The sequence below is a fragment of the Phocoena sinus genome, chromosome 8 (genome assembly GCF_008692025.1).
Source record: "Phocoena sinus isolate mPhoSin1 chromosome 8, mPhoSin1.pri, whole genome shotgun sequence".
Classification (NCBI taxonomy): Eukaryota; Metazoa; Chordata; class Mammalia; order Artiodactyla; family Phocoenidae; genus Phocoena; species Phocoena sinus.
This window is the reverse complement of record NC_045770.1, coordinates 40,250,499-40,267,201: the sequence shown is the minus strand read 5'-3', so window position 1 is coordinate 40,267,201 and position 16,703 is coordinate 40,250,499. Positions and strand designations below refer to the sequence as shown.

General features: G+C 38.4%; 1 protein-coding gene and 3 non-coding genes across 10 annotated transcripts in view; all 4 read left to right on the top strand.

Moving 5' to 3' along the window:
* The window catches only part of CEP295 (centrosomal protein 295), a 46,729-nt gene that overhangs the window by 24,383 nt on the left and 5,643 nt on the right, over positions 1–16,703 (top strand). For all 7 annotated transcript variants that reach the window (XM_032640105.1, XM_032640106.1, XM_032640107.1 and 4 more), the window contains 10 exons: positions 1,299–1,391; positions 1,540–1,643; positions 3,722–3,859; positions 4,275–4,372; positions 4,630–8,107; positions 9,174–9,342; positions 9,479–9,622; positions 13,692–13,844; positions 15,641–15,744; positions 16,246–16,342. In XM_032640105.1, the coding sequence (XP_032495996.1) occupies positions 1,299–1,391; positions 1,540–1,643; positions 3,722–3,859; positions 4,275–4,372; positions 4,630–8,107; positions 9,174–9,342; positions 9,479–9,622; positions 13,692–13,844; positions 15,641–15,744; positions 16,246–16,342 (4,578 nt within the window). The remainder of the gene's footprint in view (positions 1–1,298; positions 1,392–1,539; positions 1,644–3,721; positions 3,860–4,274; positions 4,373–4,629; positions 8,108–9,173; positions 9,343–9,478; positions 9,623–13,691; positions 13,845–15,640; positions 15,745–16,245; positions 16,343–16,703) is intronic.
* TRNAS-AGA lies at positions 12,762–12,843 on the top strand. Its single transcript has one exon. It is a non-coding gene; the product is annotated as a tRNA-Ser (tRNA).
* On the top strand, positions 15,868–15,947 carry LOC116758885. The gene has a single exon (XR_004351272.1). It is a non-coding gene; the product is annotated as a small nucleolar RNA U2-19 (small nucleolar RNA).
* On the top strand, positions 16,087–16,158 carry LOC116758884. Its single transcript, XR_004351271.1, has one exon. It is a non-coding gene; the product is annotated as a small nucleolar RNA U2-30 (small nucleolar RNA).

Sequence of the window (16,703 nt, the reverse complement as noted above, 5' to 3'; positions counted from 1 at the left end):
CTTATTTGCTTCTTGTCTTGACACCTACCCCTCTCCACCTTCCTCACCCTCCAGTCCTGGAATATAGGGCTTGATTTTGTTCATTGCTGTATCCCCAGAGCCTAGACTAGTGCCTTATACATAAAAGGTGCTCAGTTAATATTTGTTGAATTAATTGACTAGCCTAAAGCAAAGAGAGGTAAGTTTGGAAGTCAGATATACATATGATATTCAAGCACATGGGCATGGAAGAATTCTTTAGGGGAAAGAATTCAGTGAGAAAAGGGCTTATAAGACCATCTGAAGGGACTGCATCATTTAGAAGATGGCTAGAGAAGGGGCAAGCAGCAAAGGCAGTAAAAGGGAGTGAGAAGAAGGAGAGAGAGTATGGTGTTGGCATTTAATACAAAGGAACACTTTCATCTTTAATCCATAGCCAAGTTATTTTGGAAAAGGCCCTGTGTGAGTAGGCTTTCTCAAGCCTCATCTGGCTTCATTCTTCTCCTTGTCTGAGCCAAGTTTTTCACTCCTCACAGGGTCTTAATACCTGCTGATCTGTCTGGAAAGGTCTCCTGTACATCCCCACAATCTTTACCTGCTTGATTCCTCCTTACCTTTCAACTGTCCACTTAAATGCCATTTCCTAAGAGAAATCTCATCTGAGTTCCTAGTCTAATTCAGACTCCTCTGAAATACTCTATTGTGTAACCCCCCTTTTTTCTTATATAGTACTTAGCACCGTTTCTAATTTTACAATTTTTTCTAGGATAATTGTATAATGTTCTGTCCCCCACCTACCTCCTTTGAGGCCTTTTCTTGTTGACCATGGTAGATGTGCATACAGCACATAAGTAGGTGCTGAACGAATGAGGTGACTGAATGCTCCGTTCAGTTTCTGGCTACCCTGATGTGATCAAAGTGTGCTGCTTTAACTTCCTTCTCTGCTCTGGATTCATAAATAATAAAAATCCTAATACCTAAGTATGTCAAAGATACACTTAAATTTCTTCTCTTTTTACACGTTGGTGCCTTGCTCACTCTGCTCTTTTTATGCTTTCCCATTGTGTTTGAAACACTGTCAGCCTACCTTTTAAGTCAGTTCTTCGTTTTTTCTTTTTTGTTTATAATTTTAGTCTTAGGTCTTTTTGTATTAGGCTAGAATTTATTGGATAAAATATGTGGTCTCTGGAAGGTGGCTGGATCTTAACTAAATAAGACATTCAGGTGGACCAATGTTAATCTGAATGTAGATTTTTGTTACATTTGTCAGATTTAAGTTTGACAGTGAAAATATGTTCATGATGAAGTATCTATTACAGATGTTGAAAGTGACACGCTAACAGTTGACTCTGGACCACTTACTAGTGAAGATAAACCACTTTCATTCAATACAGACTCTGAAAAGGAACAAGGTATTTCTTTTATCATATTCTCAAATTAAACTTGCTTGATTCTTCACATCTTTTTCCTAATAAAATTACATGTAATGAACAAAAGACATTACAGTGGTATCAAATTCTAAATTATTGCAACTAATTATTGCTTTGGGGATTCTCTTAGAAATGAAAGAGACTCAGCCTATCACAGCAGTAGCTCAGAGTTCAGTTCTACTTCATCCTCAGGAAGAAGCAGCCAGAATTAGAATGGCAGCAAGGCAGAAACAGGTAATTTGAAATTTTTATTTTTTTATTTTGGCTGCACTGGGTCCTTGTTGCGGCGCATGGGCTTCTCTAGTTGTGGTGAGCAGGTCCTAGAGTGCGCAGGCTCAGTAGTTGCAGTGTTCAGGCTTTGTTGAGGTAAGTGGGATCTTAGTTCCCTAACCAGGGATCGAACTCAGGCCCCCTGCATTGGGAATGCAGAGTCTTAACCACTGGACCACCAGGGAAGTCCCTGAAATTTTTATTTTTAAAGGTTTCTTTCTTCCCCTATGTACTATAGTTTTATTTGACTGGTGAAATTTGTCTTAACATCTGGCTACTTTTGATACCATTTCTTCTGCCTTGTCTTACACATTCATTTGATAGAAGGTACTTCATCTTTACTTGTACTACTCATTTGACCCTATTGCATTCTGCTTTGTATTTTATACTCTGGTATGTATCTTATCTTCCCTATAAAATTCATCAGTTTTTTAAAGGCGGAGACTGTCTTTTTTTTTTTGCCTCACCATGGGCATGTGGAACTTCCCCGACCAGGGATCGACCCGTGCCGCCTGTAGTGGAAGCATGGAGTCTTAGCCACTGGACCACCAGGGAAGTCCGAGAATGTCTTTTTTAAAAAGTCAATTTATCCTACATAGTTTCTTGTACAATGCTTTATACATAGTAGGTACTCAATAAATACTTGTTGAATAAATGAGTCCCTGTCATAATATTAAACATTGATCTGGGCTTTGTAATCCCAAAAGTTTTTTTGAAAAACTGTATTTCAAAGAAAAATTTTAAATTCAACTTCCGTAACTGTAATATTTGTCCCTTCTACTTTAATGAAAGATTTTCTTAACACAGATTACCTCGAAAGAGGCTAATAGTTACTAAGCCAGTCAGTTTATAGTCATAGTTTTTATAAAAATGCAGCTGAGGGATGACAGTTCTATGAGCCAGTATTTTTAAAGTCTCAGATAAATGCTTTCTAATCAATATTCTAAAGCAGTATTGTCCAATAGATTTTCTACAGTAATGGAAATGTTCCATATCTATGTTCAGTATGGTAGCTGCTACCTACATGGGCTGTTGAATACTTGAAGTATGAGTAGTGCAACTGAGAAACTGAATTTTAAATTTTATTTGTTTTGGGTTGATGTAAATTTTAATAGTCACATGTAGCTAGTGACTACTATATTGATAGTGCAGTTCTAGAGTTACTACAAAACTGTAAATGGTTTAAATTCCGTGGCTCCTATGAGTGAAGGAAAGGAAGATGAAGATAGGAACTAAGCTATAGCCACTATTGCCTGATTAAGAATAGGTAATATCATATTGAGACATTTTGAAAACAAGATCATTCTTCATTATCTCTAGTAGACGTATTTCTCCTAATAAAACTTCACATACATTCCCTTTTCTATTTATTCAGTATATGTTTCTTATATATGTTTCAAGGACTACTAGGTGTTGGATTTAACAGGCAACCAGACAGACCAGTCCCTGTCCTCAGGAATCTTACAGTTACTTTAACACATGTTTTTAGTTCTTGGATTTAGTGTATGTGTTGGTATAATTTTGAGTTTATTTGTCATCACTCTGCCATTATTTTCCATCTCTTTAATGCCTGACAGTAAGGACTGAATGTTGCTCACTGTTCTTTTATTTAGCTTGTAGATAACTGCACGCTTTTATGAGTATGCCTAAGAAATCAAAGTGTTGTGAGCATTCTCGATATTTAATTTCTTAGGCGTTATTCTTACTGAGAACAAGGTAAAATTAAAGATGTGAACACAGAATTTGCTACTTCTCTGGAGGTGATGCTTCAGTGGTGGTCAAGGTTTCCCTGTGCTCCCAGGAAATAGAAATAGTTAATATGTTTATTTTTACTTCTCTTCCTTTTCCTCCTTTCCCCTTTTCCTGTCTCTTGCTTCCGTCCTCCCTCTGGCAGTGGCAATAACAGATAAAACATCACCACTTTCTTCTTGGATAATTGGTGCTCTTGGTGATGAGACCTGTTTCTTTTCATTGTAATGCATATAAACTTTTCTTTGGCATGAGTTTGTTGTTAATAAATCAATAGTATTTTTGTTATTTAGATAATGGAAATAGAAGAACAAAAGCAAAAACAGTTGGAATTACTTGAACAAATTGAACGACAGAAATTAACATTAGAAACTGATTGCTTCAGAGCTCAGCTGGAAGAAGAAAAAAGAAAAAAAACTCAACAGACTGGGGTACGATGCAGGAAATCTAATCCCTACATAGATTGTTGGGGGATAAAGAAGTGTGGGCAATCTTAGCATTCAGAAAAGTAAAGTGCATTTCTAATTTGTATTTGATAATTTTTTAAAAAAATAATGAATATGTAAAAATAACTTTATACAAACCTAATGACTTTCATCTTTCAGTTTCTAGAGGGTGCTAATATATGTGACCATGACTTGTATGTAATGTGTATGTTGAGCTCTTGGGCTTGGCACTAAAGGAGAGTGGTAGATTACTTCATTTCTTAGCAATGGAAATGCCAGTCTTTTTTATGAAAAATAAAGCTATATGGAAGTTTACAATTATAGAACATCAGTTTATGTAAAGTACTTTAGTACTTATTTCTGGATTTGCCTTTTAGTTAGTATCTTCATCTTTTATTAGGTTGGCACTGCACCAGCATCATGCACCATAAGTTCTGATGAAGATAATCACAGGCAGATGATTTATAACTATCAACAACAGCTATTACAGCAAAACAGGTATTATCTAGGGTACAATTTATATGTGATAGTGTGTGGCTACATTTTCAGGATTTATTATTTGGTTTACATAAAGGTCTTATCAGGATTCCCTTTAGAACTATGGCATGTAGATTTCTCAAAGAGCAATGTTAATAACATTGTTCCATTTCTGCCTTGATTATGGCCACCCCTAGATTGAATTTAATGTATAAACACTTGAGAATGTGCGGCATTTTTTTTAATCAAAAAGAATAATGCTTGTTTGTTTTGGGTAGGCTTCACAAACAGTCTGTTGAAACAGCCAGGAAACGATTACTCGACTATCAGACTATGTTAAAAGGAAAGTACCTATCCATGTCAGCTGCACCATTGATACCTGGTTCTGTTACATCAGTACCACCACAGAAATCTGAAAGACCCGCTGTTATATCAGAACATGAGGATCAAGGTCAGAGACCCAAGTTGAGTCCTAACAAACAACCTATGCAACCCGTACAGATCTCCAAATTAGAGCAAGATTTTCAGGTTCCAAGACAACATCGCTTTCCACAAAGACAGGTAGAAACAACCAAAACATTAGTTACTTCAGATATTTTAGCCGAGCAAGCTGTGGAATCACAGGAACAGCCAAAGCAACTCTTACAGACTGAAACACAACAGAGAGACTATAAATTGGTCCCTAAAGACTCTCATACACTTTCAAGGGCTTTGTCACATGATAAGCCACTGATAGTACAGGATGCTAGAGAAAGAGCTGAAACATCTGGGGCAACAACTTTTCAAACTTTAGACTCCCAGCAAATGTTCTCAGAGAACAACGAAAGTATATCGTCTAAGTTAATTGAACCTTCTTCATTCCTACCATTGGTAGCTGAGCATTCTTTTAGTTCTCTGCCTACTAAAGTTGAGTCTGGAAAAATCCAGGAATGCTTTTCAACTGGGAGCAAAAGTGTAGTTTCTGTAAGCCATTCTGTAGTTGGCCAAACGCAGGATAAGTCTTTGCCATTCTCAGAGAATATCATAGCCCAGCAAAGTAATTTGAAGGCTCTCCAAAAACAGTTAGACCTACAGAAAGAAGTTCTTCGGTTAAGACAGGAAGCTCAGGAACAATTGCTTTTGTGCAAACAGAAAGCATTGGAAGGGCAAACTGGCCTTTCTGTATTCCTTCCATTGGTACCTCTGGATTCGTTTGCTTCACTGCCTTCTGCCAAAGCTGAGTCAGGGAGAATCCAGGAATCTTCTCCAACCAAGAAAGAGACTACAGTTTCCTCAGGCCATCCTGGGGTCCCACAACTTCAGGATAGGCTTAATTTTAAATTTCTCCAAGAACAGTTAAATATTCAGAGGGACCGCTTTCAGGCTAGACGGGAAGCCCAGGAAGTATTATGTGTACATAAACAGAGTGAATTGGATGGAAGAGTATGGGCTGAACAGACTGAGCCCCCTTCTGTCCCATCTCAAGGAGCTCAGCATACATTTACTTCACTACCTTCTGCTGGTACTCAATCTGGAAAAATCCAGGACCAGTATTCATCTAAGAGTGAGAAGGAAATTCTCTCAATCCAATCTGAAATCCCAAAATTTCAGGATGGGTCTTCAAGTTTCCTACAGCAGTTCCACCCTTTGCATGATAGTTTGAAGTTGCTCCAAGAACAGCTGACTGCACAGAGGGATGCTCTTCAGGCCAGGCATGAAGCCCAGGCAGAATTACTTTTACGTAGACAAAGGGATTTGGAAGACTCTGAGTCTGTGCAGATGAGTTCTTCATTCCTGCCAGTGGTCACTCAACGTTCAGTTGCTTCACAAGCTTCTTCTAAAACTGAGCCTAGAAGAATTCAGAACTTTTATTTCTCTGAGAAGGAGAGTGTTACTCCCTCAAGTCATTTGCTAATGCCAGCATTTCAGGATGAGCCTCTTAGTTTTCCACAGCATAGCCTGCCACAGCAGGAAAATCTAACAACACTCGAAGGTCAGTCGCACATTCAGAGGGTAATACTTGGTGCTAAACAAGAAACTCAGGAATTTGTACACAAACAAAGTGAATTAGAAAAAAAAATTCCTTCTGAACAGACTGGCACCTCTTTATCTCTGTCTCAGGGAGCTGAATCTGAAAAATTCCAGGACTATATGTCATTCAGGAGTGACAGTACAGTTCCCTTAAGCCATTGGAAGATCCCAAGATTTCAAGAAAGACTTCTGGCGTTTTCTCGACATATACAACCTCTACAAGATAATTTGGAAGGACACCAAGAATGGTTAGACACAGAAGAGGAGGCCCTTCAGTTTAGCCAGAAGACCCAAGGGAATGTATCTTTTGAACAAACTGGCCCCTCCTTCACACCCCAGTTAGAACAGCTTTCTTTCCCTTCATTGCCTTCTGCTGAATCTCTTACAACCCGGGAACCTCTTTCAGCAGAGAGTGAGAGTAGAATTCCTTCAAGCCATTTTCAGATCCCAGAATTGCAGGATAGACTTTTGAAGATATCACAGCTTATCCAGCCTCAACAAGATAATTTGAAGGCACTTCAAGAACAGTTAGCTACACAGAGGGAAGCCATCATTCAGTCTAGACAGGAAGCTCAGCAAGAATTACTTCTGCCTAAACAGTATGAGTGGAAGGGAAGAATATCTCCCGAGCAGGTTGGCACCTCTTCCTTCCTGCCCCTAGTTGTACAGCATCCTTTTGCTCCATTACCTCTTAGTGAAGCTGGTAGAATCCAAGAACCTTGTTCAACTAAGGATGATAATATAGTCTCCCCACGTCATTCTGAGATACAAAGGTTGCCTGATAGGCTTTTGGGTTTACCACAGCCTGTTTTACCTCAACAAGATTATCCGATTACATTTCAACAGGAACACGTGTATACACAGACAGGTCCCCTTCCATGTAGCGAGAAAACCCAGAAAGAGTTGGTTTTGCCCAGACAATATAAATTTGAGGAAAAGTCATCTGAGCATTTTATCCAACCTCTCCATGGTGATTTGAAGGCACTTCAAGAGCAGTTAGACATACAGAGGAAAGCCACTCATTCTAGACAGGAAGTCCGAGAAGAATTGCTTTTGCAAAGACTAAGTAAATTGGAGAAAAGGGTCTCACCTGAGCAGACCAGCACCTCTTCATCCTTATCCCACATAGCACTGCCTGTTGCTGACTCTGAAAGAATCCAAAAATCTCTTCCAACCAGAAGTGACAATACTGTTTCCTCCAGTCATCCTGAGATTCCAAGGTCTCAGGATAGGCTTTTGAGTTTATCCCAGGCTTTTCTGCCTCAGCAAGATCATGTGTCAGCACAGTTGGGCTTACAGAGAGAAGTGCTGCGTTTTAATGAAAAAGCTCAGGAAGAACTGCTTTTAAACAAGCAAGCAGAGCTGATTGAAGGTGACTCTTCTGAGCAGCCTGTTCCCTCTGTGTTTCTACCCAAGGAAAGAGAGCATTCATTTATTCCACTACCTTTTGCTGAAGTAAAATCTAAAAACGTTTGTGAATTGTATTCAGCCAAGAATGAACATGCAGCTCCTTCAAGTGCTTCTATGAGCCCAAGACTTCAAGATAGATTTTTGAGTTTTTCACAACCTCTCTTAGCTCATCAGCAAGATAATTTGGGACTTCAGAAGCAGATGGAGCTACAAAAAGAAGTTCTGCATTATGGCCAAAAAGCCCAAGAAGAATTGCTTGTACAGAGACAAACAGCATTGCAGCAGCACATTCAGAAACATCAGGAGACCTTGAAGGATTTCTTTAAAGACAGTCAGGTATGTATTAATCTTGAATATCTAAGAATTAAACATCGACAATAACCCTACTCGGCCAAGCTAAATACTTGTTTCAATCCTAGGTCAAAATAAGTTCTTAGTTACTGAGAATAAGTGGTTTGACCTTAACTGTGCTTTAATTTTCTACCTTAAACAACGTGGAAATTAAAAGGTAAAAATTGATCCACCTTGCATGGCGTTTATGAAGTTGATAGTTATTTGAAGCCCAACTAATTTCAGCCACTGGTTTGATACAACCAAACTCAAACATCATGGAAAATGTAGGTTGCCTTTTGAAGTTTTGTTATGAAGGATTTTGAGCTTACCACATGATGATTAAATTGTAAAATAACTAGTTAGCAGAATTTGTCTTAGGCAAATGGCAGACTTTGTGCTTTCTGTATAGCACTTTGTTGACATTTGTGTAGAATCAAAATCAGTACCATCTTTTTCCATAAGTGACAATATTAACATCTGTTATAAAAGTGGTGCGATTTTAGGCTGATGGACCGCCAGACCGGCTGCTTGTGCCTGAATTGTTGAGAGGACTCTGATGTGGTCACTCAGATGACTATTCATAGCTTCTCTATATGGGAGACAGTATATTCTCCTATATATGAATGTATCCATTTTATTTTAAAAGGCCACTTCCTAAATTTATGAGTTAGCCTAAACAGAATTCTACAATCCTTTGATGCTCAGGAGAAGCTTGAGTTGCGTTCATGAGAACTTGAGTTCTGGGGATTTACTGGTCATTTTAAGGAAAAGGAATGGGAAAAGAAAAGCAGAGAGGGATACTCAAGTATAATCTCTTATTGAAAGGTGCAGTGGAGGCTGTATGTAAGGTCCGAGGCTGTGACTGGTTGTACTTTTCAATGGAATTATTACCCTTTCAATATTAGAAGTACTTCTCATTTTTTTATCTATAGATAAAATTGTAATAATGTGGTTGATGGAGCTGTTCGTGTGGTTGATGTTCTAACTGAAGAAGGGAGATATAAATCTAATGACTTCTTCACATGATCTTCATTTTGTCATCCCCACCCTCGTCTGTCTACTTTTTCAGACAAGTAAGCCCACAGTTGAAAATGATTTTGAAGCTAAGAAGCTCAGAGAATGCCTTGTTCATCTCCAAGATCTAGCCAAAGACAATCAGGAAAACATTGGTACTGCAGGCAGGAGAAACTGTGATGATAATCAGCTCCTTTCAGAAGATAGTAATGCCCAGCAAAGTGGTAAGATAATTGCATTTTATTGTACTGATTATCCTGATGATGATTCTTTATTTTAACCTCCTGCAATTTGCCGGTTGAAGAAGTTTGTTTCGTTAACAGATTTGTATTGTGCCTAACTTTGTCTTTGACTTGATAGGGGAGCATCAGGACAAAGAACTGGGTGGGAAATCCTCAAAACCACCTGTAGCAAAAGTTAAAGGTGGATTGGACTTGAACCAACATGAACTTAGTGCCATACAAGAGGTAGAATCACCAGCAAGTGGCAGAACTTCTATACTAGGTAAACAGATGGTTTGATAAAATATGATTTTTTAATATTTGCCAGTTTTCTACAGTTTTTTCAGGATGCTAAATATTTTGTTGTTGAGGAAACTTAGACTGTGAGTACTCATGAAGGGGAAAAAATGGTTTCTACAAACTATTTAAAATGTGGACTTAAAGAAATATGTCATTAGGTAACTAGTTTCTTTATATATGAGGAAAAGCAATTGATAGTAGACAAAAATTCTTTGCTATCCATTATTCTGACACTTTTGCTTCCCTCTGCTTCCTTTCTAAACCAGTTTCTCTAGGATATAACCCAGTTTTTCCTCTTCTGCCTTGCTGCTCTTTCACTTCAGTACCTTCACTGCTCTTTTCCTGTATCTTTCACAGGATAATCATGGTGCTTAAGACCCTGGCTTTAAGAGCAGTTGTAACACGTATATTTCTTCACTGTACTTCTTCCTAGATTCAATTATCTAGAAAAATTCCTCCCTGCGATCCTTAGTAAATAGCCCTATTTTCATTTTATAATTATTTCTAGATTTCAAACTCAACCAGATAATTCTCTTGATCAAATCTATCAAAGCAAATTCTTTTTTTTCTTTTTTTTTTTTTTTGCGGTACGCGGGCCTCACCGCCGTGGCCTCTTCCGTTGCGGAGCACAGGCTCCGGACGCGCAGGCCCAGCGGTCATGGCCCACAGGCCCAGCCGCTCCACGGCATGCGGGATCCTCCTGGACCGGGGCACGAACCTGCATCCCCCACATTGGCAGGTGGACTCCCAACCACTGCGCCACCAGGGAAGCCCAAAGCAAATTCTTTTTTAAGGGGGAAAATAACTTTGTCAGTAGAAAGGTACTTAAAAATGTAATGTTAATATTAGCTATTTTGGTCTTAAAGCCATAAAATATTGTACCTTTGTTTTGGGCTAAAAGAGTTCAAGAAGGTAGAGATTCAGAATAGCTCTTAAGAATCATTCTCCTTTTTACTTTCTCCTTATGTCTTATGGAAATTATAACAAAGTAATGATTCTATTTATTACTAGGCTTTGGAAGCTTTTCTTCATTTTGCACTATTTGGTAAACACAACTGTTCAGGAATTGATTGGTGCTTTCCCTAACTCAGAATGAGCATTGGGAAATTCTGACCATTGATTCCTATAATTTAATGAGTTGTGTTTGAGACTGCAAAAATAGCCTATCTAAAAGGGAAAGCTATATATTCCCTCACCTCCACCTCCTTATCCTTCAGCCTTTTATCAATGAAAAGAACCCAGATGTAAGTCTTGACTGTTTCCTTGTCTATACCTCTGCGACACCCTACAGAGTACCAGTTCTTCTCAGTTCTAGTTGGTCAACTCTGGAATCTGTCCATTTGTTTCTATTCCCACTACCACTCTTTTAATTCAGGCTGTCATTTCTTTCTTGAAGGGCTGCTACAACTTCCCATGTCTCCCTGTTTCCAGTCTAGCATTACTCTCATTCATTTTCCCATGGTGTACTCAGAGTAATCTGCCTCTATTGCTCCATGTTTAAATTCTTCATTCGTTTCCCTTTGACTGGAGGAATAAGTCTAAATGAAGTCTTAAGTCCCTAGCTTCACCCACAAGGCCCTTCATGGTCTCACTCCCTCCCTTCAGGGGTGAGGTAAGTGCCACTTGTGTGGCATAAACTTCCCATGAGCTATCAGGCATCCCTCTCATATGCTCTTTGGGAGCTTTCATCATAGCCTTCATCACACTTCTTTGGGTAATACTTTTAGTCAAAATATTATAGGCAAATAGTGCTAAAAGGTTACGACATGAAACAGCATTTCTTTCTGCCCCTACACCGCCCCCCACCCCTTGATGCTACTCACCAGACACAGTCACTTTTCAAGTCTCCTAGGTGTTTCTTCTTGTATTTACTTCTGTAGTTGGCAATGGATTTTAGCAAAAATTAAGCCAAATATTAAACACTGCTAAAATAATTTGAGATCACATCATTTTCTCTGTTTGTGAGAACATCTTTTAGTGCAATATTGGATGATACATTCTTAACAAGGTTATTATTTTCCCCAAAGGGGATGAAAATTGCTTCTCAGGGAGATGAAAAAGTCTTACTCTTTATGTACCAAAGCACAAATGTACATAAAAAGATATACAGTATTAAAAAAAAAAGATACACAGTATATATAGTTACTAAGTTTCATGGAGTTAGGAGGCAATTAGGAAAAAAGTCTTGAAAGGGCTCCTTAGGTGGGTGATGATAAAGTTAATATTGAGAAACACAGCTATAATATTCCAATTTTCTTCTCTGTATTCTACTTTTTTTTTTTTTGGCTTCACCGGGTCTTAATCTTTTATTTTTTAGTTGTGGCATGTGGACTCCTTAGTTGCAGCATGCGAACTCTTAGTTGTGGCATGCATGCAGGATCTAGTTCCCTGATCAGAGATCTAACCCAGACCCCCTGTATTGGGAGCATGGAGTCCTACCCACTGGACCGCTAGGGAAGTCCCTGTAGTCTTATTTCTTCCCTATAGTCTCATTTCTTTAGGCTTTACTTTCTGGGAGAATTTTCTCAGCTTTTTCTTCTAACATTTCTTAGGAATTTTTATTTGGCTCTCAAAGTATAGTTTCTAAAAGCTTGCCCTCCTTTCTGGTATTTTCTTTTTGTAGCATCCTGCTCTTGTTTCATGGATGCAAAATACTGCCTACTTTGAATATTTATAGGTTTTTGCTTGTTTGGGGTCCTGTATTTTCTCTGTTTGTCTGGGTTCTTCCTTTTTTTTTTCTGTCTGAAATTTTAGAGGCTTTTCTCTAATATCTTGCATATTTGAGCGGAACACTGAATGGCTAATTGGAAATTCTATACGTGGGGACCTTATTTACTTCTGGATTTCACTGGAAAATGTGGCTTTTCCTTGAGGATCCTCAGCTTAGTAGCTGTGGTTCTTTTCCCTGAGCAATTTACAGTTTAGTTTCTTCAAAGAAAGATCCTCCAAGTTTGATACAAGCCTGGCTGTTGCTCTTATGGAGCCAGACCTGGGGGGATCTGAGTCGAGGGTGCAAACTTTCTTTTAATACCTCTGATTTCCTTATGGCATTCTTTTTCTTCCCTCCACCCTTGCCCCTTTCAGTGCCTGATCCCCCTAAATTCAGAGTGTATTGGATTCATGTAGTTGTGGCGAAGTGGTTAAGACGATAGACTAGAAATCCATTGGGGTTTCCCCACACAGGTTCAAATCCTGTCAACTACTGCACCTTTCCCCTTAGAAAGGTAATCCTTTGACACTTTACCAGTTTGAGAGTCTGCTATAAATTTGATTGCAGAGTGTATAGGATTCAGTTTCTCTAGAGGATAAACCTTTAGTCTTCTCTGGGGATGATGTTGAGAGATAGGAATCTCAGGTGATGGGAGGGATCTTTTCCATGTACATGCTTTTAAACATTCTCCTGTTTTCAGTTCCCTGATTCACACCTTCCTTTTGTAATACCTCTTGCCTTTAATTCCCAAGTTTTTCTGGGGCTCTGCACAGTAAATTAGCTTCTACTTCTGAGTGTCTCCCACTCCTTTGTTTGTTTCATGAGTGTTTATTTCAGTCATAAGTGTTTATTTCAGTGATTATTACTTTGATAATCACCCTCAGGTAAACACCATCCAGGTCAGGAACTGGAATGTTAGAGAACTACATAAACCCTTTCCTCATACTCTTGCAATTACTCTTCCTCCTCTTCTCCCCAGGGTAAACCCCTATCTTGATCTCTAATACCACAGATTAGCTGTAGCTGTTTTTGAACTTTATGTTATGAATATATATTATTCCTTATAAAACTTAATGGTTAATAATTTTTCCAGGCATTTTTCCTGTGATTAGTCGGTACTGAAGCATTTTCTATCATTAGGAAGTAGGAGTTTCGTTAAAAACTTAGTAAAATTGAAGTGAAATAATTAAAGGCTGTGTGAAAGTCAAGCAGTTACTATTTTCTTGCTACACTGATTAAGTCTTTAAGACTTTAGGTTTTTACCCATAATCTAAATTGCCATTTTAGTTTTAACTAGAAACGTAAGTGGAAATCCAGTGAGTCAATTTTTTTTCCCTCCCAGGTAAACCAGACTTTTATGAAGACAGAGACCCACTGAGGGTCTCAGTAAGCCGAGAACAGAGTTTTCTTGGGAGCCCCCTGGACTGTGATCCATTTGGTCATCTTCACCCAGTTGCCCAGGAGAGCATCTGTAGTGATGACTCTCATAAAGCAGGTGAGAGAGAAAAAAGTTGAAACTGGAATTGCTGTGCATAAGAATATGTGGACAAAAGATAGTTATTGTAGTATTATTTGTAACGAAAAATGGTAAATAACTTGAGTGAAACTGCAGTTTTGTGAAAGTGTTAAAAATGAGGGGAGAAAAGTCTGTGTTCATGCATTTGAAAACTGTCTGGAATAAGAATCACCAAAGTTTAGGTATGGGTTAATCTTTGTTGGAGGTTGGGTTTCACACTTCTATTTCATATGTTTACATAATGTGAAATTTTTTTTCCATAAGAAGCCTATATTATTTCTGTACACAAAAAGTTGAATGAGGGAAGTGAAGTTTATTTAGAGAATAATTAATTACCCTTTTAAATTGTTTCACTAAATAAGTAAATGTTAGTAGGAGGTATGTAAGGGTATGAGGTTTTTACAGTTGGCAAACTCTACACATTTTGTGTTTAAGCCTATTTGTAACAATCCACATTTAATTAAATACTACTGAGTATTATCTTTTAAAAATTCTATCTGTGGCATTCTAAACGAGCTGTTTTATGTTTAGTTTTAAATATTTGGAAAGTATTAAGGAACAATTACAAGGAAAAAAACTTTAAATCACTTAATTCTGCCACCCAGACAACTGATGTTAATTTTCTCGCTTTTGAATTTGTGCATATTTTATAACAAGCTATTTTATATGTATAATATTGACCCTGCAAAGCATAGTTCCAGTACTGCTTCATTAGTTCTAAAGCACCTTTTAAGTAGTTGCCTTTTCTAACCAGATTTTATTTTAGCTGTCACATATACTTGGATAATTGTTATCTTAGTTGTATCTAGAGTTTAATACAATGAGAGATGAGCAAGGTCTATTTTCTTTTTGAGGGTTTATAGAAAAATTGACTTTAGCTTCTCCTTTTTTAATTGGAGATTGAAATAACTACAAAATATAATTTCCAATGAATTGTAGTTTTTGACATTTTAAAATAAAAACCATTACCATTTTTTTAGATTTAGCCAGTGAATACTTGCATTCCTTTTTATTCTACCTGTCAATGTCCTCTAGCCAAAGACTACCAAGAACACACATGTAATTGAAGAAAGCTGGGTGCTTTGACTTGTAGTGAGGGAGAATGCACACCGTGGGGAACCATGAGGCCAATGAATTAGTGAGAGGGTATTAGAAGGGACTTACTATAAGATTTGGGCTTTATTAGGTGATTTTGAGGAGGGTTTAAGTATTTTGAAATAGGGCTTTGCTTGTTAGTATTGGATATTATCAGGAAGCCAGGGTGATCCTGTTATTGGATACCTACAAAATTCTTCCCTAGGAGGTAGGAATAATGGAGTTAGGCTAAGTAAAGCTGTACTTGATTAAGCAGCAGTCACTCATGTTAGCCAGGATAAGGAGATGATAGGTCATTTTTTTTTTTTTTTCCAGTACACGGGCTTCTCACTGTTGTGGCCTCTCCAGTTGCGGAGCACAGGCTCCGGACGCGCAGGCTCAATGGCCATGGCTCATGGGCCCAGCTGCTCCGCAGCATGTGGTATCTTCCCGGACCGGGGCACGAACCCGTGTCCCCTGCATTGGCAGGTGGATTCTTAACCACTGCGCCACCAGGGAAGTCCTAAATGCTTTTAATGAATAATAACATGAGTTCTTTTTTTTTCTTTTTGGTCTAAGATAAGGCAACTCTACAAAGCAAAATATGAAAGAAAATTGTAGGAAAGCAGGAAATTATGCCTTCTGGTGCTAAAAATTTGATTTGTCATAATCCAGACCTTCCCCCTCCTTCCTCATTTTAGTCAAGGTCAGTGAGGCTGTGGTTGAGAGTCATGCAGTATTAAGTCACGCTGCGGAGGAAGAAGACCATACGTACATGGGTCCAAATGTGAAGCCAGATGATAAGGTTAGTCATGTCTTGATGTGTACTGCATTGTTAGAGTTGCTTGGCTTCATATTGTCTTTTTAGTTTACAGAAGTTGTGGAATATTAAAGTCCATGTTCTCTGAGATCTGCTCTTACTGGAGTGGATCAGTGATGAAAACAGCCAAATCTGAGCATCAGAAGACCTCTTAGTCTACCTGATGCATGATCTCTATAGTTCTGAGAAGCAAAAGAATTTAAAACAATAAGGGGTGTGTGTGTGTGTGTGTGTGTGTGTGTGTAAAGGTGACAGTGGATAACTGAGGACTTATTGATGGGGGAGTGAGTGGGCTGGGGGTGTGTGTATGAAAGGCTGATCAGTTCTGAGCAATGATGAAAAAAGGCTTTACTACGGACCTTTATAACTATGAAGGTTTCTACACTTGATCTGAGCTCAGAATAAATAACTGCTAATGTTGGTGATTTGGGTTTTTTCTAGATATTACTTCCTACATTGTGGCCTAATGTTCTCCTTAATTTTTAGGCTGAAACACAAGAAATTTATCATGAGCCATTATCTTCAATAACTGTTTCTACTGGGAGCTTTTTAAGTTATGAAAACACAGATTTGAGCCTTACAGGTAAGAATATCAGAATGTTTATAAATAAATTGAAAGAGAAGCACCAGTTGCACTGCAGTACAGCGGTGAGAGCCAACATTGCTTTTCACAAGGTGCTGAGAGGGATTGTTCTTTAAATCTCAAAAGTAATCATGCCTTTAGAATACTGGACAGTATGACATTCTAATCGTGATTGAAGTCACGGGGCTGCAGACGCAGAGACACTCTGCCGATCTCCAGTAGCACGTTGAGGAGGGTCTGCTAATGTTGGTGGGAATCTACGGAGCACGTTTCTTGGCTGCACTGATTCCTTGTCGATGTGTATTGCTATGCCTCTCTGCTAAAATCTGTCTCAAAGGAAGTACCCAGACACTAAATATTT